Source organism: Ursus americanus, chromosome 15 (assembly GCF_024610735.1).
Source record: "Ursus americanus isolate L20-20 chromosome 15, mUrsAme1.1.p, whole genome shotgun sequence".
In the NCBI taxonomy this organism is placed as follows: Eukaryota; Metazoa; Chordata; class Mammalia; order Carnivora; family Ursidae; genus Ursus; species Ursus americanus.
Window position 1 is genome coordinate 35,724,635 of NC_142141.1, and position 27,521 is coordinate 35,752,155.

The 27,521-nt window shown below is 43.7% G+C and overlaps 1 protein-coding gene across 1 annotated transcript in view; it reads right to left on the bottom strand.

Moving 5' to 3' along the window:
* Positions 1-27,521, bottom strand: part of EGFLAM (EGF like, fibronectin type III and laminin G domains) — a 178,784-nt gene that overhangs the window by 77,827 nt on the left and 73,436 nt on the right. Inside the window, exons 5-7 of the mRNA XM_045787293.2 lie at positions 22,586-22,703; positions 21,166-21,301; positions 3,487-3,653 (exon numbers count right to left, since the gene is read on the bottom strand). Coding sequence (XP_045643249.2) covers positions 3,487-3,653; positions 21,166-21,301; positions 22,586-22,703 — 421 coding nt within the window. The remainder of the gene's footprint in view (positions 1-3,486; positions 3,654-21,165; positions 21,302-22,585; positions 22,704-27,521) is intronic.

The window sequence follows — 27,521 nt, forward strand, 5'->3', positions numbered from 1 at the left end:
ATTAGAAGAATGAGAACCTTTCATTTGAATCTGGCTCAGGGAAGTGACTTTGCCATCCGCTCAGTTTGAGTTCAAATTCTACCTTTACAATGACTGTTCTTGGCAAAATATGTTACCTTTCAAAGATTCAACTCTTATAAAATCTATAAGAAGAGATACTATTCCTCCAGCACAGGGTTTCTGTGAGAGTTAACAGGGAAAGGCGCTTGGGTGTCTCAGTCGGTTAAGTGCCAACTCTTGGTTTGGGCTCAGGTCATGATCTCAGGGTTGCGAGATCAAGCCCCGAGTCAGGCTCCATGCTCAGCGCAGAGTCTGCTTGGGTTTCCGTCTCCCTCTCTCTCTGCACCTCCCCTCTGCACTCTCTCTCTCAAATAAATAAATAAATAAATAAATTTAAAAAACAAAAAGAATCAACATGGAATTTCTTAGTTAATGTGCTCAGTGCACTGCCTGACTCATAGGAGATTCTTGTAATGGTAGCTCTGATACTGAGAATTTATTCTAATTCAGATAAGTGTTAATTGATAATTAGGTTATTTTATATACGGAAAAATGGGTTTGGGAAACTAATCGCAAAATAAGAAGTGTGAATGGGGCAGAATACAGGGTTTTCTAAAATATTTGAAGCAATCATGAGAAAAAAACTCCCAACTGAAATACCAATTACAGCACATTCTCATGCACTTATGAAACCAGCCCTCTAATCAATTCTATTTCTCTTTTCCTGATTTGAGTAGCTGTATATATGTAAGACATAGTTAAATTTTATTTATTTCAGAATATTTCACAGTTGATAGTTCCCATTGAATCAGCCATGTTCCCTACCCATAATTACTTTGCAATGATAGTCTTAGTTCACACAGGAGACCAATCGTAATGTAACGTTACATATTCGTGAAGCAATTTCACATGCCTTATGTCACTTCATTCACAAAGCTGCCACCCACCAGTGGGAAATAATCATCAGAAACTGCGAGCCCAGACCAGGGTTTCTGCTTAAAAAAAAAAAAAAGTTGAAGAGACGTCCCCACCTCTGCCCCCTCCTGGACTGCAGTGTCCACACCCACACACAGGGCCGGCGCCAGGGGTCACATCTCATCCTTCTACCTCCTTGTGCACGTGGAGAAGGAGCTACAGGAAAGCACCAAGGGAAAGAGTGCGGGGCAGCTCCCCGGACAGGAGCGGAGGAGCTGGACGCTGGGGAAGAGGGTGGGCGGGGGCGCCCCTGCTCAGCCCATGGTGCGAAAGGGCAAACTGCATGTGTGGAAACACAGGCAGGTCCCGGGGCCTGGCCCGGCCACTGTTGCCCCAGTTTTGGCCCTACACAGAGCTTAACCAAAGATTATAGCAAGGCTCTCACCCAGCAAGAGTGGAAGGAGACCCTTCCTGGATTTGAAATAGAATCATTAACACGTCTTCCGGAAAGAAAGAGCTTCATCCCTTGTCATATGACTGGGGAGTTTGAGCTTCTAAATCCTAAAGAAGAAGGAGGATGAAACAATTGCTGGGTGATGATAGTTACTGTGTAGGTATGCGTGTCTGTGTGCGTGTACAGGTCTGTATACGTGTGTGTGCATGTGTATGTAGGGGAGTGTGTACATATGTGTGAGGGGTGGCCTCACCATAGCCCCATTAATGGCCAACAGTTCAGTCTGAAGGAAGAAGCCCTGAAATTCAAGGTTAGGGTAAGGGTTGTTCTCAGGAAAGATTCCTAGGACTTGGGGAACGTGGTGAATCCGCACCCCTGGAAACAGCCGTGGCCCTGGAAGTCAGCCTGCAGATACTGTGGGAGGATGGGGAGGAGCTTACTCAGACTGGCGCTGGCCAACAGAAAGCAACTGGCAGGGTTAGGTAGGCTTCTTTTCTTTTTTTAATTTAAAATCAATGTAATTAACATACAGTACATTATTATTTTCAGAGGTATAATTTAGTGATTCATCAGTTGCATATACTGCCCAGGGCTCATTACATCCCGTGCCCTCTTTAATGCCCATCACCCAGTTACCCCATCTCCCCACCCACCTCCCCTCTAGCAACCCTCAGTTTGTTCCTAGAGTTAAGAGTCTCTCATGGTTTGTCTCCCTTTCTGATTTCATTTCATGAAACAACAGAAGTTGGCAAGGAGGCAGAGAAGGGAACCCTCTTACACAGTTGGTAGGATTGTAAACTGGTGCAGTCACTCTGGAAAAGAGAATGGAGGCTCCTCGAAAAGTTAAAAATAGAGCTACCCTATGACCCAGAAATTGCACTACTAGGTATTTATCGAAAGGATACAAACATAGTGATTTGAAGGGGCACATGCACCCCAATGTTTATAGCAGCAATGTTCTCAATAGCCAAACTATGGAAAGAGCCCAGATGTCCATCAACAGATGAGTGGATAAAGGAGATATATATGGTGTACATATATACAATGGAATATTTGCAACAACGTGGATGGAACTAGAGGGTATAATGCTAAGCGAAATAAGTCAGTCAGAGAAAGACAAATACCACATGATTTCACTCATATGTGGAATTTAAGAAACAAAACAGATGATCATAGGGGAAGGGAAAGAAAAACAAAATAAGGTAGGCTTCTTTTCTGGGAGTTCCTCTCTATGTAAAGAGGACCTGGGGTAGCAGCAGGGGTCTTTAGACACAGGAACCTAGAGGAATTTGTTGTTAAAACTGAAAAGATTACAGAGTTTTCAAACAAAAAAGTGCCAACATTCCAATTCTGAGATCTCCCCACTCCAGTGTTCTAAGTTTATGTCAATATGCCCCCATTTCCAAAAGACAAAGATTTCTAAGCCAGGGTTGGCAAGGTGGTCTAAGCAATCAAAGTGTGGTTCTTGCCTGAATCATGCAGAAACTTCTCAAACCCCAGACGATAATCAGAATCTGACTTTTCACAAAATCCCTGGGTGATGTGATAGCCAGAGGCCCAAGCCTCCCCGAGCCTCCCAGGGAGACACTACGACACACAGGAACTTTTGCCATCCGATGACCCCTAGCCACACACTCAGCGCACCACTGACTGATTCTCCCTGACCATCATTCCGCAGGACTGATTGTACTTGAGTGTCCTCAGTTATGCAGATGAACGCTAACCCCAAAGAGTCTGGGAGCATTATTTGTTTCTCCTAGATTCTCAGATGAACCCATTTGCTCAAAAGATGCAAAGGCCAGGAGGTGGGGGAGGCTGCACATCATCTTGGTATGTGGTTTGTTCTGTAATTGTGAAAGAACAGTGACCTCGAACTCCCCAAGGACGATGCAGAAATAAACCTTCTGCTGACCTCCTGTACATAGAAACAGCCTGTGTCCCTGTGGAGAGCCTCGAACTTCCAAAGTGCTGGGAAAAGCACAGCAGCAAAAGCTGAGGATAACCTCACAGCAGGCTGTCCCTCTGCACGGCACTAAGAAACCCCAGTCAACGGGTCCTTGCCAGGCAACCCCGGCAAAGCAGCTACGTCTGTCCTTCCAAGGGGCCAAGGTACTCACAGAAGGTCCTGACGGTGTCGCTGGGCTGGCTGCGGGGGCTGCGGCCATGGGCATTCACAGCCCTCAAGGCAAACTGGTAGTTGGTTTCTGGATCCAGGTCCTTGATAACCGTGGAGTTCATCTGGACCCGCTCTTGGATTAAGGCCCAACTCATTTTTGAATCTGGTCTTTATGGATTAAAAACAAAACAAAACAAGAAGCAGTAATTCAGGAGGAGCAAAAAGGAAGGGCAGCTTGCTGGCTGTGTAAACTAATGCGTTGCATTCGGACTCTAGCAATAAAGCTTATAAAAACGAGTCAGCTCTTCCTATCTAAAACTCATCTTGATTTTAAATCATAGGTCATAATTATTAGGTCCCTGCCAATAAAAACAAGTAGATCATCTTCAAGGTCAGTTTTAAGCACTGTTTCAAGATCATCTGCTTTTCCTCGGCATGGGTTTGACTCTGGTAAAAAGATCCCCATATAGGAGTTCATTTTCAACGACTTTGTCTTCCAGATGTTTCATAAACAAGCCTTCCCCTAACCGTCCCCATTCCCAGAGGTCAGGAGAGCACAGATTCCATCCATTCACAATCTGTTCACAAAGTAAACAAATGTAAGTTTTACAGGGTGACTAATTGCATGAACTGCCATGGGAAAACCCAAGAAGATTCTGTCCACGGCCATTCTTGCTCTTACCAAAATTGTACAACTGTGCCAACTCGCTGAATTTTCATACGTTCTTCCAAGAACCCTATAGAGAATGCAGACGCTTGCTTAGAGCTCCCACCTGGGAGGCGATGAGCAGAAGGTAAGGGTTACAAACTCTGGGGTTGGACAGAGCCATTCAAATCCTGCCTCTCCTACTTACTAGCTGCTATTTAACTTCTTTAAGTAATAAAAGTACTTATCTAAGAGGACTGTCATGAAGATTCAATGAATCTATATCCTCAGCATAGTGCCTGGCATCATATCGTAAACACTCAGCGTATTTTGGCCATTATATAAGGGACTTGCCCACATCACAGAGAGAGTAGATGACCCTGGGTCACCTGCTTACTACTCTAAACCTGGGTGCATCCAGCCCCCGGGGCTCGTCAGCCCTTGAAATACAGTTCATCTGAACTGACATGTGCCATGAGTGTAAAGTACACAGTGGATTTCAAAGGAAAAAAAGAACGTAAAATATCTTATTGATCACATGTTGAGATGATAACATTTTGGATTCAGAGGGTTAAAATATATGTTATTAAAATTAATTTCACTTTTTTCATGTTGCCTCTTTAATGTCACTATTAGAAAACTTCAAATTTCACATAGGGCTTGCATTATATTTCTACTGGATAGCTCTGCTTTATAGGGTGGCATCCCAGTGGGGAGAAGAGCACCCCAGGTAATAATAACAGCAGGATGAAACTTGGGGGGCACCTCGGTGGCTTGGCTGGTTAAGCGTCTGCCTTCGGCTCAGGTCATGATCCCGGGGTCCTGTGATAGAGCCCCACGTTGGGCTCCCAGCTTGGAGGGGAGCCTGCTTCTCCCTCTCACTCTGCCTGCCGCTCTCCCTGCTTGTGCTCTCTCCCTGTCAAATAAATAAAATCTTAAAATACACACACACACACACACACACACACACACACACACACATATACTTTCAAAAAAAAAAAAAGAAACTTGGAAATGGTGGTGCATGGCTGCGGGATGGTATGAAGGGCCTAATTCAAGTGGATGTTTTGTGTTCGTAGCTAATACTAGTTACCATTTATCAAATGCCTGTAAAGAACCAATCTTGTTCATAGAATCTATGCAGGAGATTAATATTAAACACCTTTCTCCCCTTATTTTTACAGTGGAAACTGAGGCATTAAATGAGTAAGTAACTTGCCCGAGTTCACACAGCTGATAAATCGTGAGGCCAACTGGGGTGCATGAGGAAAGGCTGGATTAAGAAGATCTTTGATACTGGATGAAAACTTGGGGCTGTCGTGGTTGGGGAAGTTGTTCATCCTTTAGCTTGCTTCCTGACCACGATCGTTAAATGCCTCTGCTCACAGATATTTAGAGAAAGGCAGAAAGCAAAAAAGAGTGATGTTTATCCCTTATAAACAACTTATCAGGCAAGGAAACAGAGACTTATTTTGCTGAAAGGAGATGCCTGGATGATCTGTGGATTTCTCGAATATGTGCTTGCTTCGTTTCTCATTGGCAGGAATTAAAGGCCAAATGGAGTCCTTAAGCCCCGTCAAAAATGCTCTCTCAAGCTCATCACGAAAACAAGTAGTGTGTGGGGCCCACGTCCTGTAAGAATTCATCTGTTTGGAGAAGCAGCGATCATGGGGCATGCTCACCGGAGGAAGTATGGCTCATTTCTCTTTCTTGATATCCTTTCCCTAGAGATGGACTTCTTGCGTAAACTAACTTTGTCATCAAAGAGAAAATCTCAGCGAGTGGACGGAAACACATTTACAAGCTCAAATTAGAACAAGATCACGTCACAGCCTTCAGAAGAAGGCTCTAGACTTAAACACCTTGATTTTAAACTTCTAGCCTCCAGAACTGCAAGAAAATAAATTTCTATTGCTCAAAAAAAAAAAAAAAAAAAAAAAGAACAAAATCACGTCACAGAGGAAAGCCACCAGGGAAACCTAATAGTTGACCGAAAAGATGTGATCTTTAGATAAAATGCTCCCGTTCTTTGCTAAGCTTTCCTGTGGCATTTATAGAGGAAATAACATGTAACTGCTCTCAGAATGTGCCATTGTTTACCCAGGACTACCTGCAAATATCTGCAACGATCTTCACGTAGAAATGACAGCCCTTCCCCCACACACAAAAAAGGAGACTACATTGTATTTGTTCATTTAATACAGGAAAGAAAGCTATAAATGCAGGAAAGAAAGCTGTATTTTCAGCGAATAAGAGATTGAAATCATTAACATTTAATTCATGATATCAAGTGAGAGAGCAAAGCTTATGCAGATTGAATACCAGTCCAAAACCTTTAACATTTTGCCTCTGATTTGGTCATGAGTTTCACATTTAAATGTTTTTGGAATCTCTTGAGGTACAAAAGTGCAAAGGTGAAGTCAAGAGAGAGATAACTAGGCAAAAGGATTGTCTTAGATCACCCTCAAACAAAAGCTTTATCTTTCTCCACTGAAGAAAATCACTCTGTTCTGACTACAAAGTTGCCAGTTAAATCCTCATAGCAACACCAGCCTGCCCATTTCCCCACCAGCAAAAAGGCATGGGGGGGGGGGGGGGTAAACCAGGAATGTGTTGCCATCCCAGGTAAAAATGGGCAGCCACCAGCCTGGTGGGCACTTGAAACACTTTTCCAAATAGTGGGATAGGGTTGGGTTGGGCATCCCGCATCCCAGGAGAGCAAATGCCTTTGGAAGGTGTTTCAGCTGGAGTGGCTGTGATGGGGAAGGTACAATGCAGTCAGCAGTGCCTGCTCAAAACTCCATCAGCCGACTCTAGTAATGGAGACTCACTGGTTCATTCTGGTGGGAAGCAGCAGCACCACTGGCAACGTTAGCATGCAGCCTGGTTATCAGATACCTTACAGATCAACTGGTCCAGATGTCTGAGGGCTCTCAGAAATTACAAGCAAGATTGTAGGTATGAGCATCATTTCAGTTACCTGAGTAAAGTGTCCTTAGCTTTTTATCAGATTCTCGAAGATAATCATGACCCCAAAAGCTTTAAAAGTCACTTATCTGGTCCAGTCTCTCATTCTACCCATGTGAACACTGAAAACAAGTAATTTATCCAAAGTCATAGAACCACTGGCTGGTACATTTTTCTGTCTTATTCCCTTTCCTGTGGCATTTTGACTACCTTGCCTATTGCCAACTTCAACCTTATGTGGACATTCATTTTTCTTGGTACCATCAAGCCCAGCAGGTGGCTGCCTTGGGCTACTCAACTGGGATGTGACTGATTATCAACAGGGCACCCATCACAGAAGCTATATTCTAGAAGGCTCCAAGGAACTGTAAACACAGTTCCATTCTTAGGGAGTTTATAATGTAATTGAGAAATAATGTATCTTAGGATCAGTAGGAAGCCAAAGCAAAATAGCATATTTCAAGTGTTATACAGCTGACCCTTGAACAACATGGGGGTGAGGGGTGCTGAGGTCCCTGTGCAGCCAAAAAGCCATGTATAACTCTTGACTCCCCCAAACTTAACAGCCTACTATTGACCTTATCAATAGCATAAAGTCAATTAACACATATTGTGTATGTTACATAGTACTATATTCTGTATTTTTACAATAAAATAAGAGAATAGATAATGTTAAGAAAATTATAAGGAAAATATACTTACAGTACTGTATCAAAAAATAATCCATATATAAGTGGACCTATGCAGTTCAAACCCATGTTGTTCAAGGGTCAACTGTATTTCAATGGGTCAATGTGAACTGGAATGTTGGGGAAGGTCTAGGAGACCAGGAAGAACTTGAGTTAGATTTCAAATGTATTTGGGTTTTGTAACTGAAAAGGAATAGAGTATCTGTGGGTGGAGGAGAGACAAGAGCAACATCAGCTCTCTGTATGATCTGACCACATTAAGCACTAGCTACATGTAAAATACAGTGTGGACTATCTGAAGCCAGTATGGGTCCTGGAAATGAACGATCAATGCATCTATATAAAAGATGGGTGTAGCGTATGAAAACACTAGCTATAAGTAGGTAAATGAGTATATGGCACCCCGTGCATATCACACATAGTCAAAGCTTTCCTTATCAACCTTTGCTTAACCAACTTATCAAATTAACCAATGATCTTCATTTGTTCTCACTAATTCAGCTAGTGGCTTATCAAGAGTCAGTTGTGTTCATTCCCAAATCTATTTATGACTTTTATATTTGTTATTGTAATTAAGTTATTTAATGTAATATTATATAAACTCATGAAATATGAGTAAAAAAAGAGAAGCGATAGTTATATTACATGTTTTTGAAAGACCTGATGGGGCGCCTGGGTGGCTCAGATGGTTAAGTGTCTGCCTTCAGCTCAGGTCATGATCTCAGGGTCCTGGGATCGAGCCCCGCATCAGGTTTCCTGCTCAGGGGGGAGCTTGCTTCTCCCTCTCCCTCTACTTTTCCCCCTGTTCCCCCTGCTTGTGCTCTCTCACTCTGTCAAATAAATAAATAAAATCTTTTAAAACAAAAAGACTTGATAAAGCTGAACCACTAAAACATAATTGCCTTTGATGTGGGGGGGGGTGTGTGTGTATACACATACATACATACATATGTATATGTTTATTTAATTATATATAATGAAATACTATTCAGACATGAGAAAGAAGAAACTTCTGCCATTTACAGAAGAACAGATAAAATGAGGACATTATGTTAAGTGAAATCAGGCAGAAGGAGAAAGACAAATACTGTATGATTTCATGTTTATATATGGAATCTAGAAAAGTTGAACTCAAAGAACCAGGGAGTTGAATGTTTGTTGCCAAGGACTGGAGAGTGTAGGAAATATAAGAGGTTGGTCAAAGAGTATAAACTGTCAGCTTTCAGATGAATAGTTCTGGGGATCTAATGTATAATGTAGTGATTATGGTTAATAATACTTATCGTATTCTTGAAATTTGCCAAGAGAGTAAATCTTAAGTGTTCTCACCACCCACGCGTGCACATGCACACACACAAAGGTAACTATGCGAAATAATGGATGTATTAATTAACTCGATTGCGGCCATCATTACACAAATGCATACACATATTAAATCATCATATTATACACCTTTTAATAATCACATTGTACAACCTAAATATATGCAATTTTTATTTGTCAATCATACCTCAATAAAAGTAAGAAGAAAATCTAAAATAACCAGAAGAATTTTAGGAAATGCAAACAGTTGCCTGGGAACTGGCCTTATAAATAAGATGCATGATAGGATAAAAATTCAAAATGAGCTCCATATACAGAAACATCAGGGCAAAGCCAGCTCAAATGGTAAATGTAAAATCTTTTAAAAGCCGACAGCACATACACAAAGGCAGAGAAAACCAGGTGTGGCAAAAATCTATGGGAAGGCAGGGGCATAAAACTGGACTTTAAAAAGTGGTCACACACTAAGTATGAATTCTCCCGACAAGCTGCTGTTGAATGGCCCCGTGCCCAGACCCTGGGGAGATGTAGTTTTCTAGGCTGATTGCTCAACAGGACGTGCTCCGGACACATCTCCACTCGAGGAAGAGTTCAAAGGGTTGGTATTGCTTGGCTCGAGACAGTGAGCCTAGGATGGTGTCTTTACATGTGTGCCAAATGAAGACGGCCAAGACACCTCCGTGTTGTCTATACTGGACTAGGAGGCCCAGTGGTCCCTTTACAGGGAAGCCAATGGCAGACTGATCCCTCAACATTAAGGGAAACTCTTAATGGCACTTAGGAATGGTTGACAATGAAGCCAGCTGCCTCAGAAGTGTCGAGCTATATTGAAGCAGAAGTTGGATGGCCATCAGGGATGGAACAGAGGCTTTCTGAACAGGATAGCAGGTTGGATGTCGTTCAGTAACCTGAACCTAGACTCACCATAACAAATAATGTTTATGCATAGTAACCCAGTATACCTATATGTATGTTTGCATATGACTTACATATGAGTACAAAACTGAAAAAAAAAAACTTTCAAGGAAAAATACTTATCCTTACTCTATTCACTTTGCTCTTTTCTTTCTCTTCTTTTCCTTTCTTTCTTTCTTTTTTTTTTTTTTTCTAAACTGGTAAGAACCCACTAAATCAATCTCACCACCCACTGAAATGTTGTGACCCATAATCTGAAAAACACTGTACTGGAAGTTGCTGTTTTTCTTTTTTTTTCCTAGAATACTTAAGTTGGAGCTTTCAACTCTAAAATTCTAAGAATAAAGAAAGCAGATTTTGTCAGCCATGGAGAGAAATCTATGGCTTACTGTGTCATACAAAGTGGCAAATGAAGCCTGTTCAACTCCAAATATGTTCTAGATATGTCATGCTCTCCAGCACTGTTTTTCAGTCTTTGAATGAGCCACAGTAAGACATACATCGGACACTGTGACCCAGGACACACCACACACACACACACACACACACACACACAAACTGAAACATACGTCTCATAAAATAATTCCTTGTTTTACTACGTGCGATACCCTCTGCTATTCTCTCTTCTGTCCTATTTCACTTTCTAAAAACTCTCCTTCAGGACCCCTCAACTGGTCTCATTACCTTCTACTGAGTAATTGCTCACAGTTTGAGACCCTTTCTCTAGAAAGCTGGAGCTGGGCTGAGGAGTGAAGCTCAAGTGTGCTTCAGACATTAACTAGGAAACTGGTCTAAGAATGGTTAAATCCTGCTAGGAAAATACATTTGAGAATGGAATTCGTTGGTGCAGAAAACAGTCCTCCAGGGGATTCAGCAGGACATCCAGAATGGCCTTGACAGTAGAGGCCACTTGACTGGTCTGAGAAGGAGTGGACCAAAAGCCTAATTAGAGTATGCCGGAGATATGTGTGGCCTCCTTCCCTCAGCATCCGACCTAACATTCCATGGTTTAATGTTTTCGGGAGAACCTTAGAGTATTTGGAGGCTTCTTTCCTAAATATTTTCCTTCACGTTATTCCTTCTAAGCGTCATCTCAGAAACAGAACTAAGAAGACTCTGCTCAGGACTCTCTCACGCCTTAAATCTGATTCTAATATTACACTGATTATATCACCTTCTAATGTTATTTTATATTTCTGTCTTTCCTACAAGACTGTGAGCTCATTAACCATGCTGACTGTGTTATTCATCTCTGTGTTCCTGGGTAAGTCTGGGTGATCTTTCAAAAATGCAAATACTATCAGTCCCTCTCCTGCTTAACACTCTCCATAGCTCCCTTCAGAACAAATGTGAGCTCCGTTATTATGCCTTTCTTGCTCTGACCCCGATTTACCCATCTAGCCTTATCTTTTGCCTTACAAAGCTTCAGACTTTCTAAGCAATCCCAGGACCATTTTCTTCTTGCCTCCAAGCCATCACTCAAGTAGCTTCTTGTGGCTTGACCCTTTTCAGGCTGTGTCTTCCCTCCCCTTTGCCTGCCAATGTGCCCTTCTTAGCTCCTGTAAAAAGCCTTCCCAGACTCCTTCAAAACTGCATCAGATGTCAAGCTGGTATTCCTCTAGTCTCCTGGTCCCCACCCCTGCCTGTAACACTTACCACTTGGGACTATGCCCTCCTCTGCCTTCCCCACTGGATTGTCCAAGTGGGGGCACAGCTGTTTGACCCCTAAATCTCTCGTTCATGCTTTGCACAAAGAAGATACTCAATATGTACATGTTTGGATGAATATACGCACATAGTAGGTATCTGATAATGACTGGCTAAGATGAATTGAAACAGCTTCCAAATTTGACCTTAAGAGTAACATGATGTCCTAAATCAGGGGGTAGAAAACTTCAGCCTGCTGCCCGTTTTTGTAAATGAAGTTTTTTGGGGACACAATCTCACCCGTTTGTTTAGGTATTGTCTATGACTGCTTTCTTGCTACAATGGCAGAATTGAGTAGTTGAGACAGAGACTGTAGAGCTGGGAAAGCACAAAATATTTACCATCTGACCCTGTGAAACAAAGTTTGCCAACCCCTGATCGGAGACAACAGTCTTCACCTTTGTGCCACTTCAACCATCTGAGGAGGACTTTATAAACCCTTCTCAGAATAATATTTTTAAATGCACCAAACAAAATACTTAGGATCAAAAAGGACACCAATTATACTGAAAACAATGATCTAAACAATAAAAAATTATGATTATGATAATAGACACAGATCTTTATTAATACATTAAGTAATAATATCTAGCAATGGATTTAATACTACAATTATTTCAAAGTAGTGATAAGCATGACTGATACTTTGAGATATGCACCACACTTGTAATGGGATAAGAACATATCTGTGATTCTGTTACTGACAAAGCCACAGAAATTGCTAATACTACTGTGGTTTGTTGACTATATTCATATTTGAAGGGAACATTAAATTTCAGTTGATAAGCTAAGAATGTAATTTTTGTCCAACCAAAGTCCAAGGACCCCTTGAATTCTATCCATGGACCCCTTGGGAATCTACAGACTGTAGGTTAAACACCCTGCCATAAGAGAAGAGACACAATCCCATAGATTATCCAGGGCGAACACAAGAGGGGAAGAGAAAAGCTCACACACAGAAGAGCCTCTGATTCTCTGTCAATTTTGTAGACTGGTTTTATGCAGGATTTGCTCTGCATTAAAATGAATTTCAGAGGAAAGTCCAAAACCACTAAGAAGTCACAGTGCAAAAAAAAAAAAAAAAAAAAAAAAGATGCATTATTTGACTTTCAGCTTTCAGCCTTCTTTCTTTATTTATGAATTGGTTCAACCCAACCAAATGCAAACAGATGGATAGAATGGGGTAACGATAAACTCAGCTGGCAATGTGTCCCGGCGAGACAACTGGAGAGCACACTTTCACTTACAGTTTACAAATGACTCCCAATGCTGTTGCACAAGAATTCAATTTATGTGAGCTCCCATTAGTCTGACCAGGGTAGCTCATGGTAGGAAGGATGGAATCCTTAAGGGATCGATTTGTAGAACTGTAGGTCAGACTTCTGCAAAAACGTTCGGAACCACCCTTCCATTTGAGCCTAAGGGGAGGAACTTGTTGGCTCCCAGAGTGGCTGGGATCAGGCACCAGTCTGGAAGGCGGGTCTAAGATCTTGGATTTGGAAACTAAAGATAAGAAAAAAAATTTTTTTTTTTTTGGTGAAGCACCACTTTTTTTTTTTTTTTTAATGATTTTTTATTATTTTATGTTAGTCACCATATAGTACATCCCCGGTTTCCGATGTAAGGCTCGACGATTCATTAGTTGCGTATAACACCCAGTGCACCATGCAATACGGTGAAGCACCACTTGTTAATATGAAATCTCAGCTGACATCAAAGCAAGCCCATTCTTATTTCGAATTCCAGCAGTGGTGGTAAGGAAGGCTTATACTTAAATGGTGCAACTTCCTAAACACTTCCTTGAAAGGAAAGGAAGATTTTTCATTTTTTTCCCATTCTTCCCCAAATTTATTAATTATATAAGAACAATTCTTTAAATATTTGAAGCTCTGTACTTCTTCGGGCAGGAAAACAAACACAGGGTTACATCACTGTTAAATATTGCAGCCCGTTACCCAATTATTGCTATAAATTCTAGTAAAATGCTAGAAAAAAAAAAAACCTGGCAATTCACTTACATATTATGAAGAGCTCTAAAACACAAGTTATAATTCAGTATGAAATAAAATAACAATGGGAATGTCCTAGTCTTACATTTTGTATTATTTGAAGCATTGCCATACACCAATATTCCTTTTATGAAAAGAAAACAAAAGCAGTAAATAACTCGGGATCGGGGGGAAAGGAGGGAGATGCAGGTGCAGATCCATGTTGGGTTTGCCTGGCTTCTACTTCTGCAGTTGGTAAGGTGGCCTGTTGTGGCCTCTGAGATTAGTGGTAAAGGATTCATTGACATGCCCACCCCATTCATGCGCCAATACATTTCCATTTCCATGTGGCTCAGGGTAAGGAAAAGACCCAACATAAAAAAATCTTCCATAAGCTCCCTCTCTAAGTGCTGTACGGATAGCTTTTCATCTTCTCAAGCCTCCTGGCGCAGCCACTGTCACCATCCACACTTTAGAGTGGATGCAAGTAGGGCTCAGGGAGCTTGAGGATCTTGTGCAAGGTTCCAGCTAGTTTGGGTATTCTCTCAATTCGATCCCATGACTGCTGTGTCCAAATGTTCACCAGCACCTATGTGATGCGTGGTGTGTTCACCCCAGGCTAGGTGCTATGTTCCACAAAGGGGAGCAAGTCAAGATATTGCCCTCATGTCCTGGAGAGGATAGACCTTGGACAAGTAATTAACTACAAGTGTGCAGAGTGTCGCAAGTAAATGTTGTAGGTGTACCTAACCTAGTCCGGGGAGGGGGCAAGGGTTCAAGGAAGGCTTCCTGCAGAAGGTGGTACTTCAGCAGGGGTCCTGAAGGATGAGTAAGAGTTAGCCAGGTAAAGAGGTAGAAGAACTATTCTGGCAGAGAACAGCAAACATAAAGACTTCTAACCAGGAAAGAACGTGGCTCTTTATGAAAGCAGAAGAGATCTATCCCCAAAGCCATGATAGCAGTGGTGCACACTGACTGAGCACTTTTGTGGGCCCGGAGCTGTTCTGTACATTTCGTGTGCATCACCTCATTGACTCTCACAACAACTCCATGAGGTAAATGAACTGTTATCCCCATTCTTCTGTCGGAGGCAAAGAGAAGTTAAATAGTCCACCTAAGATGACACAGCTGAGGAGTGGTAGGGGGAAGGGCTGGACCAGGGAGCCAGCTCCAGAGCCTCTGGTTAAACCACCATTCTCTTCTGCCTCACCTTTGTCACGCGAACAGCAATCAGAGTCACTGGGATTTAGAGCGCAGATGGTCCAGCCTTACTTTATACATAAGGAAGCTAAGAATCGGAATTGAGCAATTTGTGCCCAGGTGTAGAGGCCAGCTCCGAGCTGTGTTTTCTGAGTCCACATTTGAACAAATTCCAACTGGAAAGATGAAACCAAGGATTGGACTATAAGTCTCAATTCTTTATTTTTTATTTTAATTCCAGTGTAGTTCCCATACGGTGTTATATTAGTGTCAGGTGTACAATATATTGATTCAACACTTCCATACACACCCAGTGCTCATCACAACAGGTGCACGCCTTCATCCCTATCACCTATTTCAGCCATCCCCACCCCCCACCTCCTCTCTGGTAACCATCAGTTTGTTCTCTAAAGTCTCAATTCTAAATGAAAAACCTTAACCTTTATAGGCTGTGACCTTGACCATGAGTCAAATCACATCATCCCTTAAAACTATTCAAGGGAAATCCATAATTCACTCAGCTTCTATTCTGAATCCCAGATTTCATCTTCATTTTAGTAACAGCCTTTACAAGGTAACTTCTTGTGAGCAAACTAATTCATTTGTTACTTGCAGACTAAGGAAGAGTTTTGGACGGGATGGAAAGACAGATGACTTTGACGAAAATATCAATTGTGAAATAATTTTAAAAACCCGCCCAAGTGTGTATGACCTTAAGATTCTCAAGCAAAACCAATAGGTAGGCTCTGTGATCGGCTTAGAAGCAGCCCTGTGTGAAGACGAATTTGGCAAGTCTTATTATGGAAGGCATGTGCAAGGGACCAGGGAATTACTTCAGCAGAAAGGTGTGAAAGGGAAAAGAGGAGAAGCACTGCTTTTGCTCCTTTATTAGTGTAACTGTCTTGGGCTGAGACTGAGATCAACATGTCTTGACCAGTGTCCTTAATACATATACAGAAATATTGTGAACTTTCACATGGACTCCAAATAAGCCAGTGGTGGACGTTTTATTTAAAAAAGCCACTATCACTCATATGTGGAATTTAAGAAACAAAACAAATGAGCAAAGGGGAAAAAAGAGAGAGAGGCAGGCCAAGAAACGGACTCTTAAGTATAGAGAACCGACAGCTGCCAGAGGGGAGGTGGGTGGGGGGGATGGGTTAAGTGAGGTGACGGGGATGGAGAAGGCACCTGTTGTGATGAGCACTGGATGATGTATGGAAGTGCTGAATCACTATATGGTACACCTGAAACGAATAGTACACTTACGTTAATGAATTGGAATTTGAATAAAAACTTAAAAAAAAAGAAACCAGCCACGGAAAGCTTTAATCTACCCTTTCCAGCAATTGTCAATGCAAAGCTCAAGCAATTTTAACCCATCAGGTCACACTTACAGAAAAACTATATTTAAGTGAAAACTTTAACCAAACTGATAGATAGCATAAGTGGGGCATGGCACCCCAACTGGAACATCAGAGGTAAGGAATATTTTTCTAGGCCTTTGGTTTTCATCGTCACCATAGTATATATATTTTGCTTATGAGAAAGGCACTTACCCTGCGGAAATTCCTAGGCAGAAGGAGGAACGTTTCTCAGATATTTATAGCCAAAATATTTCAAATCATAGGTAGCTATATTTATGCTTGGTTCTTATTCTAATAAACAGTAAGCATTGCTGCCCCCAAAGAAATTTTCAGTATCACTTTAGGGGAAAAAAAAATCTCCTTCATCTCAAATGCGGCACTTTTTAAAACACTGTAAAGTATCTTATGGCCTATAGGCTTACTTAGAATCTGTCTCTTCAAATCTTCTCTAAACTGATTAAGAATAAAAAATCGACTCTTAGTGAGGAAGCGAATAAATAGCCCCCAGGCCAACTTTGGGGGAGATCAGAAGATTACGTTCATCTACAGCTTCATTTCCCCCCTGAGCCAGAGACCCAGTCACTGAGAGCACCCCTTCAAGGGGGTCACCCTATGGGTGGCCTCCATTTTGAGGAGGCAGAAGCTGAATGAGAAACAAAAATTTGCTTGGTCTTAAGCCCATGACTCAGAGAGCACCATAAATATATAATATTCACCTGAAATATCACTAAAACTAGCAAATCCGCAGTCAGCACCCCCACACTCTGGTCCAGTATAATTTCTCAGGTTAATCTTTTATCAGCCAGTTAAATACCTCTTAAAAAGTTTTTTAGACAATTTCTTACCAATGCCTTTGATATCATCATCCTCATTGAATAAGAAGAACAACTGATGTATAAGCGCCTACCAAGGCAGAGGGAGGGAGGGGAAGCTCATCTTCCAGAGACAGGACTTCCGGGAGAACTTCACACTAAGAGGGTTGAAATCTGAAGGTAACTTCCGGCGGGAACATGATTTCTACAATTTCCGAGGCTTGGCTTGCCAAAGGCCTGCCTCTTGGCTATAAGAAGAAACTTCTGGCTCACACCAAGACCTATCCCAGGTGTTTGTGTACCCAGGAGGTATCTGGGCAAGAGGAATTTAATATTAACATAAAGCAGACCTTTCTGGGGAAAGCAGAATAATGACTAAAGACTCCCAAAAGCTTTTCACCCTAATTGCAGTTTCTGATTTAGAGCTCACAAAGCTCTCTCTAAACATATCCTCGAGCACTCGCCTAGAATGGGATAGGCTCTGAGACGTCTACAAATGAATGTGGGGTTTTATTCTGTGGCCAAACATTAAATACCACAACAAGCTGTGAAAGCTTTCATGCTGGACCAACAGCAAACAGCAGCCTAAGATGAGGCTTCCCCTTGCCTTCCCAGCAGGGCTCTGGGCGGACTGAGTCTAGGCTTCCATCTCAGAAGGTGGATCACAGACATGAAAGGGATGCAGGGTTTCACAAAAAGAGCACTGCACTGGAAGTCAGGAGACTTCTGATCTTGTTTTTGTCCCCAGCCAGTCACTTTACCTTGGCAAAGCAACGTAAGCACTTGAACCTCAATTTCTTTCCTTGTAAAAGGGAAATCGTGGTGTGGAGGGAAGAAAAGAAACATATTAAATGTCTGTAAAGACTGGAGCCAACAACTCTGCAATGAGCAGAATCAGTAATTCAGCTTGCTATTACAGATGAGGACACGGAGGTTCTGAGGTAAAATCATTTGACCAGAGTTACATATTCTGGAAGAGGTAAGAGACGCAGAGTTCCTAGCACAGGGCTGGAAACAGGGGGCAGTTGTCTCCATCCCACCATGTTCCATTTGGAACTCCAAGATGTCCAAGAACTCTAAATTCAAAATTAGCTTTCCAGAAAACTGTAAAGTTATATTTGTCAAGATAAAGAGATTTTTAAAAAAATTAACAGTTTGTTAGCGTGGTATATAATTTTTAAATGTCAATACATAAAAATCTGGGACCTGAGCCCTCAAATGTTGGAGACTGTTTTGAATGTTAAAATGCATTTTTCCTGGTGAAGAAGTATAATTATTAAACGTAGGCACATAACACCCCTATACACTCTAATAGGTTTTAACATCTACAAAGCTCTTTCTCCTATGTCACTGCAGCTGATCCCCCTGATTACACACTGTAAGGCTGGAAGGTTATCCCCCATATGTTGCAGATAAGGACTGGCGGTCAATGCCTGTGGGGCCCACATCACCTCCTGCTGTTCCACTTCTGATTTCAGCAGTAGCTGAGGTGTGGAAAGTTCCATGTGAGCTCAGACTGGCCTTGTAGACCCGCATCCGACCTCAAGCACATGCTGTGCTCACATCACACCTCTTTCTAGCCCAGGACCCCGTCCTTAATATACATGACAGCAGAGCCTAGAAGTGTGGAATTTACACCCCTGAAGGAAACCCCCAATCAGCTGAGGAGAACAGGGGCCTGTGGGTAATGGCTCCTGTCCTATGATTAGGTAAATTTGAGAGGAATTCTACATACTTCAGGGAGAGCTCCATGAAATCAAGCCCCCATAAGAAGGCCCTGTTGCCTGTAGAAGTAACTTTGGAGACACAGTTACACATCCTCCTTCCCTGTCTCTCTCCCCACCTTCTCATTCCTGCTTCCAAATAAAATAACTGACTTGCACTCAAGCCCTAGTAACAGGCCAGCCCATGGGGGACCCTGAACTCTGAGAGGCACTGAGGTTTTGGCACAGGAAGTGACTCACGCAGGGCCTTGGGGCCGGCAGGGGATGGTGGCAGAGCTTTCTTCCAGTCTTCTGGTTCTAAACTCAATGAACCCCTTTCATCTTCCACTTTCAGGCGCATGCAGGTTAAGAAACCGCAATTTCTACCTTTTGCCAATAGGCCAGGCTCAAAACAAGTGTTCAAAATACATGTTTCAGCACAAAATTAAAAATAAATGATAACCATCATCTTTGCTGAGGGTTACACAGATGGTCTGCTGGGTTCCCATGAAAAATTTTGCATTTCCCCAAATTTTGAAGTATTACATTTTGCTTTGCTGGTGCTAGACAAGTGCATTCGAAATGTTAAGTTTCACACGCTGTTTTATGGATGAGCAAGCCGAAGTTTTAGGACTTGCAGTGTTTCATGTTTAACTACTACTGGAAGCACGATTTGAATCTTTTCTATTCCAGGCACACCCAGCTTTGCTACCAAATTTGTTCAACGGTGGGTTTGAAGATTATCTTCAATGATGAGCGTCTGTCTGGAGCTTTGCAGTGGCCATCTTCCCTGCCCCCCCCTCATTTTCCCAGCATCTGGTCTTCCCTTTTTCATTAAAAAATGAGGAACCAACCCTTCTGAACTCTCCCAATCCATGTACTTCAGGGGTCAATGAACCACCAGGCCTTAGTCCCAGAGCTCAGAATATGAAGAAATGCCTGATCAATTAGTGTAGCCTCCTCCCAGGCCACAGCGATTGGCCCAGAGAGGAGGAACCCAAGCCTGGCCAATGAGAATGGACACTGAGACTCCGATGGGTCCACTGAGAAATGGCCACTCTTTTCCAGTGGGGAGTTATGCTAGTAGATGGCAAGTCTTTGGTGCCTTGTGGCCATCTTGCCACCACACCAGAAAAGCCTGCTTGAAAATGAAACCAATAAAGGGGAAAGCATAGCACAGAGATGGATGGAGACAAATGGCTGCTTTGGCTCAGATCAGATCTTCCCTGAACTTGATTTGCCACTGGACTTGGAAGTCCCAGGAGCCTCCACATTACCACCTCATCTTCCAGCCTTCTGCCACCTGTAAGTCAACAAGTCCTGCCTGCAATGAGCTCTGTCCTCAAGCATTAAAGGGACTAGTGCAGCACCTCTCTGAAGAAACAAGTATCTATTTTCCACCACAGAGGAGGAGGTGAGGAAGTCAAGCCACAGAGCAGGGCTAATCAAAATCTTGGCAGAGTCATTTGGTCCTGGTTTCAGAGAGCCTCGGGAATGAGGTGCTGAACTAGTCTCTTTATGAATCCATGAGGCAGCAGGCCTTAGACACACCCCACCAGCTTTAATGTAGGGAACACTAACTCCACAGGCGTGTGCATCAGCCAGGCGCTTCGGTTCACACTTCAACTGCAGCTAGAGTTCAGAGGAAGGGCCTTAGATTGGGAATTCCTTTTTGCTAGGGGTGTGCGTGTATGTGTGTGAATGTATGTGTGTGTGGGGGGGGGTATGTGTGTGGGGGGTATGTGTGCATTGTTTTTGTTTTTGTTTTATTTATTTTTGCTTACAATTACATAGCAGCATTGAGAATCCATGTTTTCTATCTGTAAGCTTTTGGAAGAATTCCTCATCACTCTTCTACCCTCTGCTAAGCTGAATAATGAGAACTGGAGAGGTACAGGAGAGAAAAAAGTGGAAACCAAACCAAGACATCTGTCCCACAGCAATAAGTATGCAGAAGAAACAGTTACTTATATTTGTTTGTTTTCCCCCTCCCTCAAGAAAAATCACCATCAAATATTTATTTCAGTATAATGTTCCAAAGCCAGGGAGGCAAGTTTCAAGCTTGAAATGCAGGCAGGCTTGTGGCAATGATGCCTCGGGAGTTTTTAGAGCCTAGGACAGTCCTGATGGTGGAGGGGAGATGAGGAAGAGATAAGGTGAGCGCCCGGTTTACCAGATGACCGGCCTCTGAAGCGGTGTGGGGACAGGTGCTGGCCCAGGGACAGAGTATAAATATAGGTCTTCAAGCCTTTGTCATCTCTTAAATACACATACAGTGGAGACAACTCTCCATGCAGTATCCTGTCATGCTTGGAATACCTGAGGTCAATACATAGGGCTTTCGAGGGCGACACAAAACTTACCTGATGAATTCCACAGAATAGTACTCAATGGGGGAGCTTCCTTCACTCTTCCCAGGTTTCCAAGATATGGCCACCTCAGAATCAGAGACCACAGTGACATGCGGTTGCTGGGGTGCTGTCGGCGGCATGCAGGAACCTAGGCGGGACAGCAAACACCTAGAATTGGCTGTGGTCTTTGCTGCTGCAGACGTTTAATATATAAAAAGCACATGTGCTTCCTACAGCCTAAACACCTCTGTTCAGAACAGCCTCCAAATCCAAGCCAAACAAACACACACACACACACACACACACACACACACACACGAAATCACAACTGGATTTACCATGTAGGATTTGAGATAATGAGAGCTGGTCTTTCCTCCTTCCCCCAATGCCCTGGCTGAAAATCTAACTAAATTACAACCACACCATTGGCCCTGGGACACACAATGGTGCATACCCTTTAAAGCCCTCAACTACACTCCCACCTCCTAGTAACCTTTCTTCTCTGTATATTGGAATTGACACCTGCAAGGAAAATGAAATGCATAGCATTACTGTCATTCATGTTCAGTTCTTGTGTGTGTGTGTGTGTGTGTGTGTGTGTGTGTGTGTGTATGTGTGTCGCCCCCACCATCAGAATGCATACCAATGGTAGGACATTTGGGACATGCCCTCACGTGTAAAGATGTAAGAGTCACCCACAATCCTATCACCTCAAGGAAACTGCTGTTACTATCTTAATATCCAGACTTTCACATCTCCCAGACTTTACCTACACTATTGCTAATGCCAGAAACATTTTTCTTGCCATCTCTTCCTAGAGTAATCCTACGTAGTTTTCAAAGTGGATATTTCTAAAACCCTCCCTGAGCCTTGGGGTAGAGGAGTGCTCCCTCCTGAGTGCTCCAGAGCCTGCTGCACCGACCTCAGATGTCCTGGAGCTACTCACCTACCGTTTGCTTCTCCCTCCACAATGAGTTTGTGAGCAATAGTGATGGAGCCACCTTTGTCCCCCAGTGTCCAGCACAGTGTACCTCAATAAGCCTTCGTTGGGTTTCCTTTGCCTATAAAATCCCCTCTCCCACTCCCCCTCCTCCCCTTCCTGATTCCCACTTACTGGTCAGACCTTCACTTAGTAGCCATCTCCCCAGGGAATTCTTACCTCACCCCCTACAGGGAATTCTTACCTCACCCCTACATGTTCTTACACCACTAGATAGCATCTACCACAATCCACTGACTACACCTTAACTAGGTAATGTCTTGACCCACTCCACTAAGTTCTGAGAGGGCAAAGGCTGTGCCTGTTTTGGTTCACACCAAGCCTAGCATGGTGCCTGGTGCACAGTAGGTCCTCACTAATATATACTGAATGAAGGGATGAATGAATAGCACCCACTGCTTTCCTACTTGTAATGAACTGAACCCATTTTACCTTGGGGCAACGTGGTCACATGCTGAGGAGAGCTAAGCCGCCCTTTGCCAGTCTTGCTATAAGCTGCCATGCTCACTTGATATTCGGTACCTGGTTTCAAATATCCGATCACTTCCTCCTGTCAATGACCAAACGGGAAATGTGTCAATGACCAGTTCTTTCTTTTTTTTTTTTAAAGATTTTATTTATTTATGTGACAGAGAGAGAGACAGCCAGCAAGAGAGGGAACACAAGCAGGGGGAGTGGGAGAGAAAGAAGCAGGCTCCCGGCGGAGGAGCCTGATGTGGGGCTCGATCCCAGGACTCCAGGATCACGCCCTGAGCCGAAGGCAGACACTTAACGATGGAGCCACCCAGGCGCCCCAATGGCCAGTTCTTTTAGAGCAAACCAGACAATTTCCATAAGGGTTGTACCTCGAGGCCCCTGTGACACTGCTTGGGACAAAGATTGTTTTTCTTTCTCTACGATTGGCCAAGTTTTAAAATTTGCAAAGAGGAAAACACCATCACATATTTCCCACAACTACAGTATTACCCTTTATTGGTATCTATACACTATTCTAGAACTGAGACTCAGTCACCCTACCAGATCTTGCTTTTAACATTTGAGTTCCTAGATCAGAGTACTGCCTTTCCAGGGCTGGAATCCATCAGTTTTTTTCTCCCCATCTGCATGTCACAGATGCTCAGAGACCAGCCGCAACAGCAAATCAAGGTCTTGATTTGTACCAATGAAGTAGGGACTCACACTTCAGTTCTCAAATATTAAGCTGCATCAGAATCACCAGGAGGGCTTCTTAAATTGCTGGGCCTGCCCCTCGGGGTTGTTGATTCAGTACATCTGGGAAGGGGCCTGAAGAATGTGCATTTCTAAGACGTTTCCAAGGGCCGCTGCTGGTCCAGGGACCCCACATCGATGAAGGATGTACATGAGCTTCACCTGCACAGTGTCCCTGACCCCAAGGCCCCAGCTGAAGAAGCCTTGCTCCACTTCACGTTTTGGTAAAAGCAACATGCCCCTGGGGCTACAGTGCTAAATAGTAAGTGGGAGTCTGGGAATCCCTGGGGGTCCCAGGACACTACAGTGGAAAGGACACAGACTTTGAAATCAATTAGTCATAAGCGTGAATCCTGATTCTGCCACTTATTTATTGCTAGCTGAAACTAAATCCCCTGAGCCTCAGTTTCTTCCTCTGTAAAATGGAGATATAGAACTCTCTTGCATAGCGCTAATATTTGGGATAATGTGCGTAAAGCAGCTGGGACCAGGGATATCCTCAAGAAATGGGTTGTTGTGATTTCTGTCCTATGGGAGGCCCCTCCTCTTCCTGCTTACCTAGCTTCCACCACTCCTCCAAGGCCCAAACCTTCCCCGTGACACCAGAACACCCAGACCTGATCTCACCCTGCCAACGGTTGTGCCACTAATTTTGCACTTTTATAAATTACAAAGTATATATTACTATTTCTCCTCTGGGATTGTAAGCCCCTGGAGAGCAGGGACCCTGTCTTGGACTTCTTCACAGCCCCCTCGGCAGATGATCAAATATTCATTGTTGCTAAGGAGAATTCGCCCGCTGATCAAAACTTTTTTAAAGGACTCAACAAAGAGTTATCGAATACTTACTACAGGAGTCCTTAACCCCAAGTGCACATTAGAATCACTAAAAAAATTACCAATGCCTGTAGTCCCCTCCAGACTACTTCAGTCAGAATCCGTGCAAGGCAGGGCCCTGGGTGTCAGCGTAAAGCGCTCAGCTGAGGCTAATGGGCAGCCAGGTGCACAAACCCCAGGTCCAGGGCTCGGCCCACCCCCTGCGTTCTGCATTCCATCTGTCGCCCGCCTTCTCCTGTGACTCCATCCCCTCCCCTATCTACCCGGTGCCTGTGTGAGTACTCACAGTGCTAAGTCTCTCCCACCCCGAGAATGGCCAACTACTGCCCAGTACGCATGTGCCCACCTCCTCTCCACAGCGGCAGCTTTCTTAACAGAGCTGCCTCTACTTCCTCACATCTTATTCACCCCTCACCAGGCCTCTCCGCGCTACAAACCTACTGAGATATTCTTACCAAGCAAGGTCAGCACACGACTTTGTAGTAAATCCAATGGGGATGATTCTCTGAACTTGACTTTTTGTACCTTTCAATACTGTCGCCTAGCCTTGCCTCTTCAATTTCTTGGTTCCCTTGGAAGCCATGACTCTGCTCCTCCTTGGTCTCCTTCTACTTCTCTCATTGCTCCTTCTCAATACCCTCCACCTATTCCCCATTCTCTGCTTGCCCCATAGATGGTGGTTTTTCCCAGGAAGCCACCCCTTGCCATCTTGCCCTCTCACTCGGTCGTCTTGCCTGGGTAAGCTCATCCACTACTTCCTCAGCTTCGAGCAGCACCTTCGCTTGTCACCTCCCAGATCTGCCTCTCAGCTCTGCCCCGCCTCTGGATGTCCAGACGTTGCTTTGCAACTGCCTGTGGAATATCTCTACCCAACAACCACACGGCACTAAGGTTCAACATAACCAAAGCTCAATAATCATTTCTCCTCCCACTATTGAAAACAAAGTAAGAAATTGCTTCACCTCTTGCGTTCGCTCTCTCATTACCCACACCACAAATTCTTGACACTTTCCTCCCTGTGTTTACACTTCCTCTCTAACTACCATTCAGCCAGTTACCAAAACTGTCACTGGGACTAGTTCATGTGACTTCAATCTGTTTAGGTCATCTCGTCCTCATGACACTTAAGTCCAAGTCCTCGTAATGATGACACTGGATTCCGATTCCCCCTGCCACCCAAGCTGCCTACACCACCAGTGTAGACTCCATCTGCTAGAGTTATCTTCCTAAACCTCAGATCTGGGCATGTCACTTTCCATTTTAAAATCCCCTTAGAATGGCGTAGTTGTGTCCCCCTCTTTATCCTTCCAGCATCACCTCATGTCACCTCCTTGCCTTTCATTCTACATTCTGATCATACGTAAGAACTTGGCAGGGCTCAAATTTATGCCATTCAATTCTTTGCCTCTGGGCCTTTGAACCTGCTGCTCCTTCTATATGAAATGCCCTTCTCCCCACTCTTGCCTGGCTCACCCCTGCTCATCCTTCATGACTCAGTTCAGCTGAGACATTACCTCATTTCCCTGACCCCCAGCCTCCAGTCTGGTTAGGCGCCCCTCCTCTATGCTTCCCTGGCGTCCTTGGTATACCTGCATCTTAGCACCACTCACCTTCGACTGTTAAGTGTCTGTTTATTTGTCACCTTCTCCGCACCCACTTGAGGGCAGGAGCAAGTTCTTTTCCCTCTGGCAGCCTAAAGCTTAGTAACGGCAGGTAGCAAGCGCTTAAGCAATGCTTTTTGATGAATGAATGAGTAAATGAATGAAGCAAAGTGAATGAGTGAAAGACAGAAATCAAATCAAGGTGTCCAATATAAGCAGATTACCTCATCAAGAGCCAGCTTCTACGACTGACCCCTCCATCTTGATTATCAGTACCCCTGCCCCAGGCCCCGGGGTTGGCAACTCCAGAGACAGGCTGACTTTCTCTTACCCACCTCCCTCCAGCCACCTCCACGTGCTTTTCAGACCTGCTCCCTTCCTCCACTTCCTGAGTCCTTACCTGGGCCATGCTTACCTTCTTTTTCAGATGTCCAACCACCTTTTCCACATCTACTGTACCAGTCCCATTCCCTCCCTTCACAGTCTGTGACAGGGATGACTAATTGTCTCCTCATATTCATTCCCTTCTTTCTTATAACAGAACCCCTGTATATTAGTTGGGCCAGCACCACCCAAAGACTACATCTCCCAGCATCCTTTGCATCCAGCTCTGGCCATGTGGCTAAAGTCTGTCCAATAGAAATTGAGTTAAAATGCTGAGGGTGATTTCTGAGTTATTCCTTAATAGGAAGGACTGTGTTCCCTTTCCTCTTTTCCTCATTTATTGGCTAGAATGTGGATGTGCCAGTGAAGCAATTTGGGCCATGGGAAGGAGGGCTAGAAGGGTTGGCAGAGCAATGAGATGGAAGGATTCCGGGTCTCTGACAGATAGAAGCCACCAAACTGGGTATAACCAGATAGGTTATATCTTGAAGGAAACATGAATGCACATTTTGTTAGAATCACTATTATCTTGACATTTTGGACTGTTTGACTTTTATCCTAATCATTATGTAACCCAATGTCCAAAACCAATCTGGATAGCTATGTACAAGGAGCCCCTAAAAATATGGGACTACTTTTAACTGAATACCTCTTTGCAATGATAAAACCATGTTGAATGACTCTGAACTTCAATCTCTGACCCTGATTTCAGATTCCACCTCTACCCCCTTCCATGCCATACTTTTCTGCTACTGCTGGAAACTCAGGTCATTTGTTTCCAGAAATGAAGCCAGATGGGAGCTACTATACCATAAGGGCATCCAGGGAGCAGAGCTGAGAGAAAGCATGAAGCAGGAGAGCACTAGACCAGGAGCCAGGAGACCTGGGTTCTGCTGCCAAATAGCCTTGTGATCTTGGAGAGGCCACTTCACTTCTCTGGGCCAAAGTTTCAACACCAAAATTCTACAGTTGCTCTAAAATGACCTTGTTGGTAGCTAATAACCTTGGATTCAACTTCACAGTTCACTCTACAAGTTGAGGCTGGGCCTTGGTTGTGAATATCTAGCATCATTACATGGAAGGCATCAGAGAAACAGAAAAGCGCTATCTTCCAAACATCCTTCTTTCAATGGCCCTGAGGAAGGCTATGCAGGCCAGAGTGGAGGGAGGAGGTCGGGAGATTTTATTCCCTGAGTGGTCATAGAAAGCTAGAAAGCATCTTCCAGAGTTTCACAGGAAGGGCAGCATTGGCTTTGGGGCTGTACAAATCTTCCTTGTATGGGTCTGTCCTGTGTACTGCAGGGAAAGCAGTGTCCCTGAAGCTTGTCTACGAAAAT